Below are 19,418 nucleotides of genomic sequence, written 5' to 3' on the forward strand. Positions count from 1 at the left end.
TCTTTGCTCCAGCAGCAGTGAAATACCTGCAGTTTCCTCCATGTGCCATATTCTTTTTGCACTCTAGGCAATCGCATAGATGACTCTTTCTTCCCACGTCACTCTTCCCCATTCTCTTTGGAGGATTAACTTCCTCCTCAACCAGGTTCAAGCTGTAACTCAGCAGGTGTCTCTCCCAGGATAGGCCCAAAGCACCGTGCTTCTAGCAGAGCACATTGCTTAGTTATGGATCCTCCCTCCTAGACTGCATGGCTCCAAGACCTGCCACAGGGTCTGTCTCATTCACATTTCATCCCAGTCCCTAATTCAATGCCTGGCCCCCAGCAGACACTAAAGAAATATCTTGCAAAGCAATCCATGGCAAAATACTAATTGTACCCATTTAACATATATTGCATTTATTTATTGTATTCTTATCTTTTTACCCCTCTTAACCTCCAACAGTGTGTATCTAATTTACTTGAAAAGAAAACTCTTATTTAAAAATTATGTGACATGTGATTAACAAAAAATTTAAAGATACAGAAAATTAAAGCAAAAATATACTCATTATTTCACTGCAGAAATTCAACCCCTGTCTTTTACCTTCTCATGAAGTTTTAAGTAAAACCGAGATTAAAGAAAAAAGAAATATTATAATCAAAAAAGTAGAACAAAGAGTTCTGGTAGAAAAATATCAAAAACAAATTCAAACTGAACCTAAAAGAGTTACCTTCCAACATGCAGGTTAATGAGGCAGTGAGCCAGACAGCTAATGAATTCTTGGTCATGGTTCCCAGGGCCCAGGATCAAGTTCCTGTTTACAGTCAGGACCCTGAGTGAATCAAGGAGAGCTACTTGCTGCGGGACAGTTTTGTGCGCCCGGGAGAACTGGTACAATATGGTCCTATTGAGGCAGTGATAAACCGCATCCAGTGACAATCCCTGGGATCTTCTTTTTGACTAAAGATATGAGAGATACTTTAGTAAAATGGACAAAAAAAGTCTGCTTATCATTCACACATGAACATTTATTAGGTTTATTATGTATCAGACACCATGCTAAGTACTGGGGTGCTAAGATAAAAAATACAAAGCTCTTGCTATTATGAGGTTCAGAACTCAAGAGACACATAAATGTAATGAGATGAGTGCTGTGTGTACATACATCTGTGTGCAGGGCAGCCTCCCTGAGAACACGGGGAAGTGCCATCTGGGTAGAGACTCCTACCCCACAAGTTTTGTAAGGGTGATCAATCGCTACTCAAAATTACTTAAAAAAAAAATTAACTAAAATGTTAGTAAAGAACATTCTTGTTTCATCTCACACGAGAACTTTTCTCTTTGGCTTAAATACAAACTTATTCTTAAAAAAGTCTTGGGTGAAATGAGTGTGTCTAATAACATGACAACAGTATTTCCTACTTTCTACACCGTGTGTTGAATGAGATTTATCACTTGTGCCAAACCGGAAAAGGTACCACAAACACACACTAATATGACATCTTCAAAGGAACAAGGACTACAGTGAACTTTGTAAAGATTCAATGACAAGAAGAGAATACTTCTCTAATAACTCTTCATGCTCTGTAAATCTTGACACACTGATGCACCATACTATGAAAATCTATCAAATTGTATTAACTTAAGGTCTTTAAACCAACAGGAAGCTGTCCAGCTATGTGGTTAGCAAAGAGCAATGCCAGTGGGAGCCCACAGCCTGAGAGAATGAGGAAGCTTTACATACTGGACACACTGGCACCAGGCCACGGGTAAGGGGGGTAATGGTTACAGATCTACGTTTTATTCACTTTTAATAAGCTGAGCTTTACATTAAAATGTCAACATTCATTTTCTTACTAGTTACACTTATTTCCAACAATTTTGACACCCGAGGCAAAGTTGTTCAATAGGAAAACATGTACTCTACAACTAATGTGACAATGGATTACCTGTGCAATTAGTTGAATTATAAAATCGATAAGAAGTTTAGATTCTTTGTTGAACATGCCTTGCCACAGCTTGTCCACCACACGTTGTGTGAAATAAAACACATTGTTCACCAATACTTGGTAGCTCCCTCCACTGGTAATAGGCAGAGATGCATCTTCCCCTAAATTCCAGCAGGAAAAAAATGTCTTAAGAAAGTTGATGTCCACCAGCCTAAGACCAGACCCTCCAACAAATCACGCTAAGGCAAGATGAGTACATCTACTACTGTTAGAAATAAGACCATTAGCTCTTATGTACTACTTTAAGCAAAATGATGTTCATGGCCAGAAGTCATGATAAATGTTGGAAGAAATAATTTCTGCAGGATAAAAGTGTTATGGATGGAGACTATGAAGTTTCTCACTGCCTTAAGACAGTCTGTGATAAGCAAACAGTTCTTCAACTGTCAGTGACACACAGCCTACCTCTGAGAGAAAAATTAAGTCAGTTTATTAGTTGTAAATGGATTCCGTCTAACTAATAAAGGGCAAAACAAATCATCAAACAAAACTTTAAGCATAACGAAGTAATGGAGGCAGAAGAGAGGTCCAGAAGAACTGTAAACTGTAAATTGGACTCTGTGTCCAGAAGAACACAGAGTACCATCAGTGGTGGTGGTGCCATGGGGTACCTCTCGCCCCTTCCATGACTCCCATCAGCATTGTTTCTCTTCTACAAGCTGCTCCGGTGGCTTCAGTGTGCTTGCTGTGTACATACTGCCTCAACACTAATCCTCCTGGCTCCTCCTCCAACAGAGTGCCCCCTTTAAGCCCCTCCCTCCTTTCTAGAAATTAGGAGCCTTCACTGACTGTAATTATTATTCCCACCTAACTCTAAATCACTACACAATGCAAAACTCTTCATTTTGTGTCTTTATGTAGTAAGACTGATATTACTTAAGATTCTCAAGTGATAAGAACAAATACAAAAGTCTGACTTGACACCACGCTTTGAGAGTTGCATGTTACGACAACACTAAAGATTTTCTTGGCAAACTTACTTTGTTAAAAAAAAATGATAACGTAATAGCATGGAGGTTCTATGATTTATATAATTACCAGAAATTCAAGTAGCAAATATGCTAAATCATTACTTTTCCTTCTCCTTTAAATTTTGTCATTGTTTTACACATAAATGTTAGCTCCACTGTAAATGTATCAAGTTTTGTAGTTTTATTGTAACTAGAGACATACAGGAAAAACATTTTAATGTGCTTTGAATTTACATCCTGAAAGTCATTCTAAAGAATAACATAGATACTATAACTGAATAATTCCACTAATAGGTATAGTTTCTGAGGGTGCTGGTAATGTATTTCTATCTGAGTGCTCTTATACAGGCATGTTGCCTGGGTGGTAATTCACAGAGTGCTACCTTTGTAATTTATTTGTAAGTATATTACAGTAATTTTTTAAAGTATTAGATAATTCATAAAAATATACTGTTCACATAATATGGTTTTAAAAACATTTTTTCTCTTTCCTTGTCCTCTTCCTGCCACCCCTGAGCATATGAACGTGGACAAGCAGCTTAAGTACTCCCTGTTGTTGATCCTTTATCCCAGGTTCAAAGGAAGGAGCTGGATGGGCCTTTTCCTCCTTATAGGAAAATACCAATAAGAGGGGAAAATGCACAGAAAAGAAGGAAAAAGATAAAGTTTAAAAAGTGGTATACTTGGGGTTTAGATAGAGAAGGGAAGTGATTATAGGTACTTTTAACAGAGTGAAAATAAAACATGATATTACCCAATAAAACATCAGCTGCAAGCAAATGGTCCATCACACTATCCAAAATATAAGTCTGAAATTCTTTTTGCTGAGTTCTTGTCGATCTTTCAGGGGAAGCCTAATCAATAAAATTTAGAATTAGAAACAGAACCCAGTAAACAAAGGTAAGGCTCAACCATAGTTACATTAAAAAAAACTACTGGTAAGTAGTAGAATATGTCACGAGAGATGGTATGTATGCTTATACTCTATTGTTTTTCTGACCATAGATTAAAAAACAAATTGAAGCAAAGGTGAAACAATACCTTCTTTTGAATCCATTCCTCCAAAAGCAGTATTCTAAACATTTTAAGTATTTAATAAATACTTGATATCTATTATCTATCTACCTCACTTCCAAAAGAGATCTGGCAGTTTCTAATGAGATACAGATAAAATGAATCATAAAGCCATTTAAACAAACACAAAAGCTCAGGAGTCTAGTAACCAAGAAGGTAAAGTCAATGGGGAGGCAAGTATTTATATCAAAAAAATCAATTAAGCACACAATTTTGCTTTGAGCTTCCTAGGGTCAAGAAGGAGAAAAAAAAATATGATTTACAAAGCCTTTAATTATCTATAAAAAAGGAAGCATACTATATAGTCAGCAAGGATGTTTTCCTAAGATTGTTCTGAGAAGAATGTTCCCTGTGGGTTTTTATAAAGAGGACAATGAACAGCCCTATAGGTTGTACCTTTGATAATGGTTTTATACAGTACAAAGATGATTTTTAAAATTATCTTGAATAAAAGTTTAGGGCACAAAGTTAAACTATAGTTCTCCGATGGCATTTCTTTTGGTAATTAGGGTGGTATGATCCAGGTGCATAACTTTCAAGTCTCTAGCCTGAGAGGTGGCAAAGCACTGGGAACACAGGAATGTAAGGCAGGAAAGATCCTTTTGTCATTCTTCTCAAATGCCAGTCGTGTTAGCTGGCTTTGGATAGGAGCTGGATATTGAACGATTCAATAAACTGACATAAAGTTGTTTCTTAAAAAGAGATCTGGATGCTGTAGTTACAAGCAGAGTACAGATGCTCTGCAAGTAAAGTTAACGAATCTATTTCTTCTCACACAGACAGGTCCAGGACTATGTTTATGACCATGCCGCAAAAGTGGGCTATAGAACACTGTTCTGCTTTATGCATTTAAAGTTAAAATCTGTTCCACTGGGGAAAAACCCACTTCTTTCTATTCTGATTTTCAAAGTGGTGCTGATGAAGATTTTAAAAAAGCAGTTAAAATTGGAATCCTATATTCAGATCAAAGATATTATTCTAAGGATTCAAAAACCAACCAAAATTGTAATGAACGTTTCTCTGTTTTTCTGACAAAACATATTTATTTTGTTTTAAAATGAAAAACATGGGCCTAGTAACAGTTAAAAGAATATTAGTTCTTAGGAGTTTGGTTTGACATTAGAATAATTTGGGAAAAAGTGAAGGCCATGACATGTTTATAATCTTTTTTTAGAAAATTTATTTATTGATTTATTTTTGGCTGCGTTGGGTCTTCATTGCTGCGTGCGGGCTTTCTCTAGTTATGGTGTGTGGGCTTCTAATTGCAGTGGCTTCTCTTGTTGAGGAGCACGGGCTCTAGGAGCACACGCTTCAGTAGTTGTGGTACACAGGCTCAGTAGTTGTGGCACACAGGCTCAGTAGTTGTGGCTACCAGACTCAGTAGTTGTGGTGCACGGGCTTAGTTGCTCCGCGGCATGTGGGATCTTCCTGGACCAGGGCTCGAACCCGAGTCCCCTGCATTGGCAGACGGATTCTTAACGACTGCACCACCAGGGAAGTCCCTGTTTACAATATTAATACATTTTCCTGTGTAGATGAACAGACTAATACAATGGTCAGCAGAAGAGTTGGGGCCAAGGCCTGCCTATTCCTCATGCTGACAGTACATCAAGACCCCACCCCTGTTAATGGAAGGAAAGCGAGGACCTTCAAGTGGAAAGTGACAGATTGATAGGTCTACGAGGACTACCCTGCAATCAGATCAGAGACCATTTTCAAACAGCGTGAGTGATCAAAATTTACTAAGGAGTAAGGCTCTCCACTCACAGGAGGATTTAAATACCCCTGAGGATGACAATACTCATTCAGGATTATAATCAACTCAATGTGGCTAATGGGATAAGTAATAATGAGTAGGGTTTACAAAATCTTAATTAGACAAAGTTTCGGAGTATGTAAAACAGGGAACATAGAACATAGAGAAGTAGCTTGATCTGTCAACAATATTTATTTTTACTTAATTAGAAAGTATTCTTTTGTATTCTGTAAGGATTTAAGGCTGGCTCAGTCACCAACAGGCATATTTAATCCTCTGATTCCTCTCACTGAAGCTGTTTCATGAATGATCATGACCCAGAATGAACTCTGTTATTGGCTCTAACTGCCAAGTTCAAATGTACTTGCTGAGACTCAAAGTAGCCTAACTTTTAACGAACTTAAGACTTTATGAGTGCATGCGTAGTTTTCTTGGGTGTTTTTTTTCTTTTTTTTTAAACAATTCACTGGACTACAATTATGTAACTACATAGTGCTTAGTTTTATGTACCTTATCTCATTCTGCACAATATTCTTTTGAAGTAGATATTATCATCTCCACTTTAGAGATAAGTTAATTGAGGCTTTGAGAGGTAAAGTCACAACTAGGTTTCAAACGTCAGTTTGTTTGACGCCAAAGTTCAGCACTTCACCTGCCGTTCCATACTCTTCCAGCCCTACTAAAAATCTCCATACTGAAGTTAACAAATGCACAACAAGAGCAATTCAGCCACAATCTCCCCATCATTTTTTCAGATAAACCTGGTTGGCCCACCAGACAACCAGGATGAGCTCAGGGCCAGAGGAAGAGAGGGTGAGCCCTATGTTCTGCTCTGCCTGTGAGATGTCTTCCCAGAGAAGACAGTGAAGCCAGTCAACAACACGAGTCTTCAGAGACTCAAAGCGTCCTTTTTGAGGCCTGGGAACACCATGCAGAGTCGTCGTGGGCGTGTGTGCTGCCCGTGGCTGAGAGCCCTCTGGCTCTGGCGGGGGAGCCTTTCGTGCTCTGTAACAGGCAAAGCCTTCAAGGAAGAGGGGTTTGCTCTCTGTCCTTCTGACTGCAGTATTCCTCCTGACTGGCTTCTCTTCTCTCAGTTACTTCATAGCACTCTCTTTGCCCACTGTTGCCATTTTTTTGGGTTTCTTTATTGCTCTGCAGCGGGCGCTGCACTCTGATGGGGACGGGGAGGTCTTTTAGAAGATGGCGGGAGCAGAAAGCAGCGGTCTCCTCAGACTACAGAAAAATGGTATCAGACAGGCACACACTCCAAATCAGCCTCCTTCGTTTCATCATATTTCTTTCCTTCAGGTATATACGAGGACTTTTTGATCTGTTCTCAGGTACTTTCCTTCCGTGGCCACGTGCAGCAAATTCACTTGGCCTTTCATGAGATGCCTGGTGGTGACAGCAGAGGACGCTGGTGATTGTATAAGCCATCACAGGCCACTTGATTTTTGAGCAGGTCTTACGTGCCAGGCACTGTGTTATGAATCTTATATGTATTATCTTACTTAATTCTCACGACAGTCCTCAGAGACAGGTTCTATTTTTACGCTATCTTAAAGATGGGCAAACTGTTAAGGGGCGAAGAGAACTGATCTGGGCCAAGGTTACACAGCTATAAGCAGCACATGTTTAATTTCTCAAAATAGTTTCGCTGGGTGATTTATATATATTTAACTCGCACAACAATCATGCAGGGGAGACAGTGTATAATATCATTCTCTAGAGGATGAATTTAGCTCAGTGAGATTAAAATGTTTACATAATAAACCACAGGGCCAGAATTCAAACCAGGTCCTTCTATGACACTACACTGCTTCCCTTATATTTGGCCTGACTCACACTCAAGCCAGTCTATATGAATGGGAAGCTTTTATTTTTATAGACTGCTAATAAAGATAACTTCACACATTCTTTTATAGATACAATCAAGTAAGTAGACACTCTTATGATGACATCCCAACAATCATAAGACTGAAAAATGGCCTGGCTTGAGCATATCAGCCCAAAAATCAAGTTGGTTCAAACACCTTCCTTCACGTACGTAAATATATAGGATAGTTCTTTTTGACTTTCTTCAGAGACAGACTTCATAATTGTAACATTCAGAATCATATGCTTGTAATTATTATTTTACACCATAGGAGGACATGGAGTGCAACAGCATTTCCACTAAATATTTTTTGTATGTGTGTTCTGTGTTTGTGTATTAGATTTGAAGTTCCTCAAAGCACTGATTTTAAAAAGCAAATTTATCTCTCTTATTAGATGGTATCATATCTTCCTGTTTGGGAACTGCCAGGGATGTAGTTATAGTTAAATAATTCAAAAAAACTTAAAGAACACACCAAGGCACTGAGCTAACTTTGTAAGAGACAAAAGGACACATGAAAGTTGGTCCCTAACTTTAAAGAGTTGATAATCTATTTGGGAAATTCAATCTTGACACTCCCTGGTTCTTCCTAAAATACCACGCTACCACCCCTGACTCCCTAATGCAATAAGATAAAATTCCACTTCAGGGCAAATTCGTGTCCACAATAATGAGAATGTTATCTCAAGGTTAATACATGTCATGTCAACTTTCCTTACTGAAAAATACAGAAAACCAAAATAAAAGACAATTATACAATTTACCCATTGCTAGTTAATTAGCTATTAGGATTCCTACAAGACTGTTATTACTGAATACATACACTTACCCCATTTCCTCTACATATGTGTATTTTATTTTTTGGCTCAGTTATGCTTTCTTACACAAACCTATTCTTAACTTCATCCTGTTATTTTCTGAAAACCATTTTATTTTGCATAGAATACTTCAAATTCTTACCCCATGCACTAAAATACTAGCGCCATCTCTCTTCTTATTTTAATCTCCAAAGAGGACAAGCTCCACCAGGCAGGCTTTTAAATTCTACCAAATGAATTCTTGATGGAATCAATTATTTTTCTGCCAATATTAAAAGACTGTGGTCCCGGTTAACATGCTTTTGCATAGGACTTCCCTGGTGGCGCAGTGGTTAAGAATCGCCTGCCGATGCAGGGGACACGGGTTCGAGCCCTGGTCCGGGAAGACCGCACATGCCGCAGAGCAGCTAAGCCTGTGCGCCGCAACTACTGAGCCTGCGCTCTAAAGCCTGCGAGCCACAACTACTGAGCCTGAGTGCTGCAACTACTGAAGCCCACGCACCTAGAGCCCATGCTCTGCAGCAAGAGAAGCCACCGCAATGAGAAGCCCGCTCACCACAACAAAGAGTAGCCCCTGCTCGCCACAACTAGAGAAAGCCTGTGTGCAGCAACGAAGACCCAACGCAGCCAAAAAATATATAAATAATAAATAAATTTAAAAATGCTTAGCGTGACTGGTACCTAAATTACACTGATTTCTTTTAATTGACCAAACTGAGATATTTTCACATGAATAAGATAAAACATTTGCTGGGATTTTAAGGTTTCAGATAAAAAGTTAACTGTTTTCGCCACTAGAGGGAGCAGAGAAAGTGCAGGTTCAGTTGTCAAACTGCTGAGGGCGGCACGTGGGAAGCTCCTCACAGAGAGAAGCAGTTAGTCTTTTACACTGATTGAATCTTTCATAAAACATTATTTTCAGAGCTCTGGCATGTACTGCTTGACCCTATTTATATGAATTGGCCAAAAGAATGAATGTATAGGCAACTAATTATATATTAGATCCCCTTCAATGATCTTTTTATTTTTTCTTGAGATTTTTCTAGGTGAACATTTGGTTTTCAGGGATGGTCAATTTCTAGAGCCAGCAGTGCGACCACTTTAGGGTTTGTTTTCTGATGCATCAGCTAGTTCTTATCACTTATCAGGAGAATTAGCAAGTGCAATGGACTAAATGTTTGTGTCCCCCCCGTAAAACTCATAAATTAAGCCCTAACCCTCAATGTGATGATATTAGAGAGGTGGAGCTTTCTGGAGGTAATTAGGTTTAGATGAGGTCATGGGGAGTCCACATGAGGGGTCCACATGCCCTTATAAGAAGAGGAATAACCACCTGAGCTCTTTCTCTGCCATGTGAGAGCAAGGCAGCCATCTGCAAGCCAGGAAGAGGGCCCTCACCACAACCTGACCAAGCTGGCATCCTGACGTCAGACTTCTCAGTCTCCAGAACTGTGAGAAACGACTGTCTGCTACTGAAGCCACCCAGTCTATGGTATTTTGTTATAGGAGCCTGAGCTCAGATACCAAGCAACCTACAAGTTTGCTGCCTTGGGGAAAAGTCAGTAAGTGCGTATTGAGCACCTATTATATGCAATGCACCACGCCTTAAGCCCCACAGGACACTAAAAGCAGTAACACGTGAAGTGATAAATAAGAGGGACTGAATGAGGTAGGGAGTTACAAGCTAAGGAGACAACGCTGCTGTAAATGGCTAGGGAAGGAGCTGGAACACTAAGGTCCATGGGCCAAATTCAGCCTATAGTTGTCACTGTACATAAAGTTGTACTGGAACACGGCCACGCTCACTCGTTTATGTACTGTCTGTGGCTGCTTTCTCATTGCAATGGCAGATTGAAGTAGTTGTGAGAGACTGCACAGCCCACAAAGCTGAAAATATTTACTATTTGGCCCTTTACAGAAAAAGTTTGTCAATTCCTGGTCTATCCAGGGGAAGGGTGATAAAGGACTAAATTAAGGACATGCCAAGAGGAATAGAAAGAAGAGAAGCAAATCAATAAGGTGTATATTAGCACATTTGTGATAAAAAATTCCCATAGCCCATGATATGTTCTGCCTTTACAACCCAAAAGAATTAGAAATCTGAAAGGTATGAGGCATAAAACTTGCTTGGGTATTAACGCTCTCATTATAAAAACAATTTGAAAGAGATGTAAATGCATTTCTTTGTCTTTACCTCCAACAAAAGATCAATTAGTGGAGTCTGCTTGCTGGCAGGGGTAAGACAGAGGTTGTCTATTATTAAGACCCGCATGAAGTCAAAAACGAACTTTTTAGCTGGGTGATTGGTCAGGTATGTCTTGACGCCCACGTTGCAGTACTCTGATTGGCTTCTGTTCATCCCTGTGTCTGCTGCAAAGGCTTTAAACTCTTCCGCTGGAGATCCAACTTCATCATCAAGATCAGTCACCTAATAAAATCAAGTGGAAATATATCCTAGTCACATTCGATTTCATTTGATATTTTTACTTCCACCAAATTGTAGCAGCAACAGTATTTTTGTTCAGTGTTTACCTTCTATTAAGCTATTCGGTGCATTACATCGTTCACTTTGCTTTACTTATTTTCTCTTTTCAGGGGATGGTAATCGGGCACCATATGTCACGATTACTCAACAAATGCTCTTTCTAATATTAAGCTACTCACTGCCCACTAACCATATAACTGCTTTATGTTGAATTTTATCTCTACTGTGGATAACTGAACTTGAAATAAATGAAATAATAAAATGAGAATGACTATATTTGCTTATTTAAAACATACCTACTGAGAAGTCAAGTGTTATAGACTTTCAGATAAAGATCTGGCATAATGATTGCACCCAAGGGATGACCCATTTTTGTAGGTAAAAAAAAAAAAACAAACCCAAATAAGTAAACAATACAAAACAACAACAAAACTAGTACCAAGTTTGAGCCAACAGAAAAAGAAAGAAGGATTAGAAGACAGATTACAAGATGCAGACAAGGAAAAAACATCGAAATATTACTAAAATCCTTTTTTTACCAAAAATGTGGACTCTAAAATTATAAACAAGCCATGGTGCTAAGGTCACGTGCTATACTTGCCTTTCTCCTAAAAATTGTCACAATTTTAGAAGGACTATTTCACCATTATACGTGAAGAAAACTTAGTATGAAGAAGATACCTTATTCTAGGCTCTCGAGTAAGTGGTAGAAGTAAGACAAAACATCATGAAATTCTGAAGTTCTATGGAAGAATAACTGTCTTTTGGGTTCGTTTTAAAGGACAAAAGAAGTATTTATACTACATATGATTATAGTCTAATAACTTTCTCTTAATTTAGTGCAAAATATGAAAAATAACAGTTGAACAAAATAGAAAAAGTTGAACAGAAAGGACAAACATACATGTCATTTCTTATAAGACAATCAATCCTGTAATTAATTTGTAAAGACTAAATCCAGGAGATGCCTACTTCCTGAGATAAATGAAGTGCATATAAATTTGGTCTGACGAGTTCTGTAACCTGATTTTACAACTATACAGCTATCGTTAACTATAAGAAGAAATGGATCAACAACTACACGAAGAGGGAATTCACTAATGAGGGACTCACAAACATATGGTGAATGAAAACAGGAAGCAGAATTCACTGTTATTTCAGGCGAAAGCAGAAGGAGAGTGTGGGGAGTCAGATACCAGATAATGATGTAAGAAATGAAGCAGAAAGTTATGAAACTGTAACTTGGTGAGAAGCTTAAAAGATTGGCCAAAAAAATCTGCTAACCATTGGAGCAGACTAATTCCAGTTTTGATATTTTCCTCCCCCTTTCCTACCATCTCTGAGTAAGGGCGAATGTTGAAGGGGAAGACCGTGGCTGCTAATGCACACAGGAAGTCGGGGCTCATCCACATGGAGGCCAGGTCTGGGACGTTGTGATACAAGTATCTAAAGAACTGCATCAAGGTCACAGGATATTCCCGGAGCCAAGATCCCTCTTCTTCTGACTGCCAAGGCTGTCATGGGGACAGGAGAGGAAATAACATGTTAGAAAAACTGACACTACTCTTCTAAAACCGGATAAATTGATGGTCCAGAGCTCTTGTAAACCACACACAGGAGCAAACACACAGGCCGACAAGTCTAGAAATAAGCTAAAACAAAGGTGATACCCCTGGAAACTGACAGGATGTTTTTCTATTGAGTACTCACAGCTCAGTGACTGGAGTCAATGATTTTGATTATTCACCGTTATCAACGTGAGTGTGACTGGAGCCAGTAGTGGCTCTATTCCCATCAAAGTTGCCCCATCCTCCATCACGCCAGAGAGTTAGAGTTAAGACAAAAATGGGGAAGTTACTTGACCTTTCTGAGCCTCATACTGTCATACAAAAAATGAGAACAGTGCTCTTAACCATTACGCAACTGCGATATTGTGATTTACAGTAAGAAATATATATTTAGTCTTTGTCCCATTTCAGCCACAGAGATCCTAAAACCCTTGGCATTCCCTAAGTGATAAATGAGCCATAAATGTGTCTTTTTGTTAATCCTAACAAGCCGCTTTCCACCACACTTGAGTTGATGTTGATGGGCTGTCTTGCCAGGGGAACCACCCATGGGACCAGAGGGCTGGAAGTTAACCGAACCTACTCCCCACAGCCCCCAGGGACGAAGAGGGGCTGGAGACCAGGTTCAATCACCAGTGACCAATGATTTAATTAATCATGCCTGTGTAATGAAGGTGCCATAAAAATGAAAAACACGGGGTTCAGAAAGCTTCTGGACTGATGAACACGTGGGGGTGCTGGGAGAGTAGCGGCACGGAGAGGGCGTGGAGGCTCTGTGTCCCTCTTCCCACCTGGCCCTCTGCATCTCTTCCATCTGGCTGTTCCTGAGATACGTCCTTTTACAATAAACTGGTAATCTAGGGAGTAAATGTTCTCCTCAGTCATGGGGACCTGCAATTTAAAACTGGTGAGTCAGAAACACAGGTAACAACCTGGACTTGTGACTAGCATTTGAAGTGGGGCAGGGTTGGTGGGGGGGAGGGGTATCTTGTGAGACTGAGCCCTTAACCTGTGGTACCCGATGCTACCTCCCAGTAGATAGTGTCAGAACTGAATTGAACTGTCGAACACCCAGCTAGTGTGGTGAAACCTTCCACATACTTGGTGACCAGAAGTGTCAGAAGTAAAGTAGCGTTGCAGTAGAATACTGAATAAAGTAGACACGTAGGAGTTGTTTTTCCTTAAAAGCCTTACAACAATAACAGTGATAATGATGATAAAAGAGTAACAAAAAAAGAATGTATTTCAACAATGCTTATCTTCTGATACTTGCCCAGAGAGTAGCTTCTTTTTCAGCTTAGATTTTTATAATTGTTTATGAACAAAAACCAAAACAAGAATCCCGAAGCATTCTAAATTAACTCATTTAATAGTAACGTTCTTAGATGGCATAAGAATAGTTTTGACTAAAATCAGATTTATCAGGTACTTGTAATCCAGAATCTAGTTAATAATTCCTCTTACAATGTGATCCTAAATCGTGTAAACAAATTAAATCACTATTCACGGTATTCCTGTAAGAAAGGTAGGAATATACATTTTGTCATTTACTCTTTCAATTTTTCATATCTAAGTTAGAAATAATTAGAATAGAAAACATAAAAACAAATACAAAATAAAACTCACTGATAACATTTTAAATCTCTAAATGAGAGTGATTTTTAAAGTTCAAACAACATATCGCAATGACATACAGTACAATATATATTCGTTATATACACTTATACATTGAAATATGTATTTTATAGCGCTAATAGCATCAGTTAACACTTATGAAGTGCTTACTCTACACCAGGCACTCTTGTAAGTGCTTTGTGTATATACTAACTCATGCATCCTCACAACAGTCCTAAGAGATAAATTCTATTATCACCAGCATTTTATACATAAGGAAACTGACGCACATAAGGTTAGTATGTCTGAAGTACCAGAGTTGGGATTTTGAACCCAGAACCCGAGCTCAGGATCTTAACAACTGCATGGTCTTTCCTTACACTAAAGATAACAAAACAGAGGCTGAGGTTCCAGAGACCACGTAGTAAATAAAGAGTTATGACGGCAAAGGATTCTTCTATTTTAAAAAATGTCACAGGCAAGAGGAACTACCGACAGGTATCAGTTATCTCAGGGAACTTACTGAATTCAGCATGCTGCGGAGCATCCCCAATAATAAAAAAGCAGCTTCTGTGCATACGTTATGGATAGAAGAGACCACAGTTCCACTGGAGGCAGGCACTCCAAAGATAAATGTCCAAATGGAATCTAAATCAAACTGCAGAGGTGAAAGTGAATAAAGATTAGCCATTGCCAATTTTTTTCAGTAGAGACCCTCAAAAGTTCTAATATTCTAAAATTTCTTTGAAATTAATTAGTTTTTTCCAAAGTGAGCAATGACAAAGAGATAGAGACCTAGCACTCCTCTCTCCTCTATTTTAAAACCCATTTTTACATTTACAAGACAAAGTGAATATTCTGTATCATCCTGTCTTAGGTATCTATGTTAAAAACATCATTTTCTTTTTTTTTCCTAAGGAAAACAAACAAAAATAAAATACTTGCTAATTAGCTAGGCGATGAAATTAAAGAACTGATGGTTTTAAGCAGGATCTTTTAAAAAAGCACATTGAACTCACTCTTTCCCCCACTCTCAGCAATGTTCTAATTCACTTTTAGGTTACATACAGATGAAGATTTGATGAAATAAAAATCAGTTTGAGGAGATTTATTAATAGTAGGTTTATATAACACTTTATGACTATGGTGTCATGCTTATTTTGAAAATTACATAACCAACCAAACTCTGCTAAGCATGAATCTGTACTGTGACTTAATGTAAGGGTACAGACTCAGCATTTTCATTTAAAAGGTTTTGTCAATGACTAGAGTTGATCTGATAGCATTTTGGCATTATTATGGAAGTATAACTGAGTTTAAAACTAAATTCCTATGTCTTTGCAGTGCCACAAACATGAACTATATAGAGATAGCCATGACAGTCTCAGATTAGAAATCAGGTAAAGCCTTACTGTTTTCCTAATGTGGACATTATCTATCCTTAAGAATTTAAAAACATTTTTCTAATCAGACTTGTACTAAGAATCCTTTCATACTCACCCAATTTATGGTATGTACACTACTCCATTTTTAATTCTACAGAAATTATATTTCTAGATAAAATCATGTTATTCAAAAGAATTCTTTTGATCACCATTAAAATATCATCCAAAGTCTTCACGCATATATAATCATATAGAGTAACCATAAACAGAAAAAGACCAAATAGGTACAAAGGACTTCTTTTGGGGAAAATTTTCTATGGTACTTTCCAATTTTTATGTTCCAAATCAAAGCCCAAACGTGAGAAAGGGATGGAACCAGTTGATTTCAATGTGATTAAGCCATCACCCTGCGGTGACTTTCTGACAAATGTAATTACACTTACACCCTACTAGATAATTCCTACCTGGCAACCCTGCTTACATCGGCTGCTGATGACAGGCACACTGACCTGCAGGTTCTCAGGCAGCTCACTAACTGGCTGCTGCAGAAACAATGCCATGAGGAGAAAATAGAGGGCAGGGACATTAGTGTGTTTAGGAAGGAATGACTGAAGAACTGGAAAACCAGGAAAATGACAAGCATCCCGGTTAATCTCCCTGACAGTCGATCTCCCACCAGCACTCCTGCCCACGTTGAATCCTAAGAGAAGAGGAAATAACGATAAGGACAAAATTAATAATCGATTACCATGCTACATTAACACAGAAAGGAGTAATTCAGCATATGTGACATTTCCATCCAGAACATTCACATTAATATAAGTAATTAACTACTCAACTGTTGAATTAATCTTTCAGTCAAAAGTTTTACTTGACTATCTCTTTGACTTTGGCAATCCTGTCTATTAGGATACAGGTCTCAAAACATAGCTGAGGCAGTCAGATACAAGAGGTAGTATAAATTCTACTCGTTATAAGAATGACCTCCAAGGAGCTCTAACATTTCCCTAAGAAGAAAGTAATATTCAAAACAGCCAGAATTTACGATGCTACAAAAAAATCTAACTTAAAAATGCACCAAAATATAGTTAATATATTTCATTTGTCATGAAAATCATGATAAACTAATAACCTTAAATGATCTATGAATCAGGAGACAAGACAAAATGAATCTGCAAAATAATCTTGCCTCACAACAAGATCTGTAACTCTGCTGGAAAGCTGTCTGGCAGTGGGATAGCAAGTCTGAACCCACTGTCACTGTGGTTATCTGAACATCCAAAGTCCGTTCTAGAACCACAGCTCTACCAGGAGATGAGCACTGCTTATTAATGTGGCTTAGAGCACCAGCCTTTCTATCAATCCCGTTTCCTCCATTATATAACTAACTTTGGGAAACAACTCAAACATCCAGTTCTTTTGCCACCCCAAACCTAGTACAGTGCTCAGTACAGAAGAAATGTTGGCTAGAGATTCCATGGAAAACTTCTGCAAACAGCAAGATGAACGACTGACTTTTACTCTGAAACAATTTTTATTTCAAATGAATATTCACATTTTTTCCCAAGTTCTTTTTTCTAAGATGAAGTAAGCACATACTTGTTACTACTTAAAATAATGAAAGAGAAATTTGTATCTAGGTAGCTTTTTAAATAGTTCATCCAAATCAATTGCTCAGTGTGATATGAATTAATCTTCTAAAGCATGCTCTTCTAATTAACAAAAAATTGGACAGCAAATTACCAACCTCTTTCATGTATCATCTCATTTCTTAGACAATGAGCATGTGAGTAAGAAACAGCTATTATCCTTTTTTTTTTTTTTTTTCGCGGTACGCAGGCCTCTCACTGTTGTGGCCTCTCCCGTTGTGGAGCACAGGCTCCGGACGTGCAGGCTCAGCGGCCATGGCTCATGGGCCCAGCCGCTCCGCAGCATGTGGGATATTATTCTTTTTATAATGTAGAAAATATGCAATTTGTTCAAAGTCATAAAGTTAACGAGTGGTGGCACTAGGACCTGGAGCCTGTACAGCTACACTGTCTCCGCTGGCCTTCTCAATGGCATTGCCACATTTCTGAAAAACTGGCTGCATTATGATGCTGCGTGATTTTTGTTTGTAGTAAATTCTAAATGAAATCATGAATATAAAAAAGTCTGAGCCTTCAGAAATCAAAAAACATAAAGTGGCATTTTATACATTAAGTAGGAAAATAAATTTTGATCCAACTATATGTCCTAAATGAAAACCAATACTAGCATTTATTTTCCTTTCCAAATTTTCACACTCTACTTCCACCCCATAATTGATCTTAAGGAATATCTAATATGTTATTAGCAATTAAGCATTAATTTAGATTCAAGTTACAGCTACATGGAAGGTATTTTTATAAAGAAAAATCTGACAAAAAACTAAGAAATATGAATAAAACATTCAAAAACTTTAGGTTGTTCATCAGATCAAAGAGAAATAGAATCAAATGAGATGATATATCTATATATATGTAGATATAGATATATATCCGTATATATACACAAGTATGTATGTAACAGATAGATATTCAGGGGAAATTATATTAAATTGAATCAAATTTAAATTAAACTTAAATACCTAGATTTCTCTTTTAGAACCAAAGCAGCATATGCAATGTACAAGTAGGTATCAATGAAGCACAAATAAATTCTAAGACATGAAGTCAGGTAGGTCAGATAAATTAAAAGCACCTTTTCCTGATATTACTGAAGTGATGTAGGACAGAAAAGAGAGCAGAACTGACCATCAGAAGACAGATACTCAGACATATTACTGTCTGATGCAGGAACCTTATGTATTTAACAGTATTATTTTCCTAATTAGAAAGAAATTAATTCTTAATGTATACTCATTAGGTTTATTTCCTATAATATATCTTATATACCATAAAATACACACACCCGTGTCTGTAATCCTAAAGGCAAGTGAGATGACATATGTTAAATAATTTTGCAAACTGCAAAGTCCTAGGTGAAACTCAGGAATTATTTTGGCCTTCAGTGAGAAGCAGTGCTGTCAATTAGCATTTAAAACTCTTACATTCTCTGAACTCACACTGAATTGTGCCTTTCACTGTTTATTCTCTTAGTAGCTACTAGCTACTATTAAGGTCAAAAAGCTAAATTTCTTGCTATGAAACTATTTATGACACTGTTGGCTCTATCCTTCTCCCAGAGTCAATGCAAAACAGCAATCTATTTTCCAGATCATAAAAGACTCTATAATGATAATAATTTAAAATGCATATTTTAAAGCAGATAATTTTCTTGAGAAATCATTTCACAGTGAATTTCTTTCTTCATCACAATGTTCCTTGAGATGTTTTTCACATGTGAAATAACAATAAAATAATCCTATGGTGTAAGCTCTATCTTCCCACCATTTGCTTTAACATTTGACAAAGTAGTGTAGGTTGCACCTAGGCATTGATACTTGAACATTTTTTTTAACAGATAAATTACATATTAAATTCTGATCCCTAATTTTTCTACCTGACAGGGTAAATATTTATTCTTAATGCTTATTGCAGAATACAATTATATATGATTTTAAACTGTAATGTTATAAAGAGAAATATATTTTAAAAATACTTTAAGAACTGAATGACTAAAATTTTCAATAAAAACATTATCTTAAATATATATTTTACAAAATAAGATCATTAATATGAACAGAAATATATACCAGTTCAAATAAATCTAACACAGGGAACTGTAATTTTCTAATATTGTTTAAATGCTCAGTTCTGTGTTGAAAACAGCATAGATCCAGTGAGCAGAGAATAAGGAGCTTTGGCTGAAACTTCAATGAGCTTAAATCTTTGTGTGGCAATATAACATAACTATTAAA

General features: G+C 37.6%; 1 protein-coding gene across 6 annotated transcripts in view; it reads right to left on the reverse strand.

The window, feature by feature from the left end:
• The window catches only part of WDFY3 (WD repeat and FYVE domain containing 3), a 283,768-nt gene that overhangs the window by 67,579 nt on the left and 196,771 nt on the right, over nt 1-19,418 (reverse strand). For 5 of the 6 annotated variants that reach the window (XM_059066368.2, XM_067035987.1, XM_067035986.1 and 2 more), the window contains 7 exons: nt 16,003-16,238; nt 14,677-14,811; nt 12,306-12,485; nt 10,681-10,914; nt 3,717-3,816; nt 1,932-2,092; nt 713-942 (listed from right to left, as the gene is read on the reverse strand). In XM_059066368.2, coding sequence (XP_058922351.1) covers nt 713-942; nt 1,932-2,092; nt 3,717-3,816; nt 10,681-10,914; nt 12,306-12,485; nt 14,677-14,811; nt 16,003-16,238 — 1,276 coding nt within the window. The remainder of the gene's footprint in view (nt 1-712; nt 943-1,931; nt 2,093-3,716; nt 3,817-10,680; nt 10,915-12,305; nt 12,486-14,676; nt 14,812-16,002; nt 16,239-19,418) is intronic. The other variant, XM_067035985.1, reaches the window with a different exon arrangement.

Source organism: Kogia breviceps, chromosome 6 (assembly GCF_026419965.1).
Source record: "Kogia breviceps isolate mKogBre1 chromosome 6, mKogBre1 haplotype 1, whole genome shotgun sequence".
Classification (NCBI taxonomy): Eukaryota; Metazoa; Chordata; class Mammalia; order Artiodactyla; family Physeteridae; genus Kogia; species Kogia breviceps.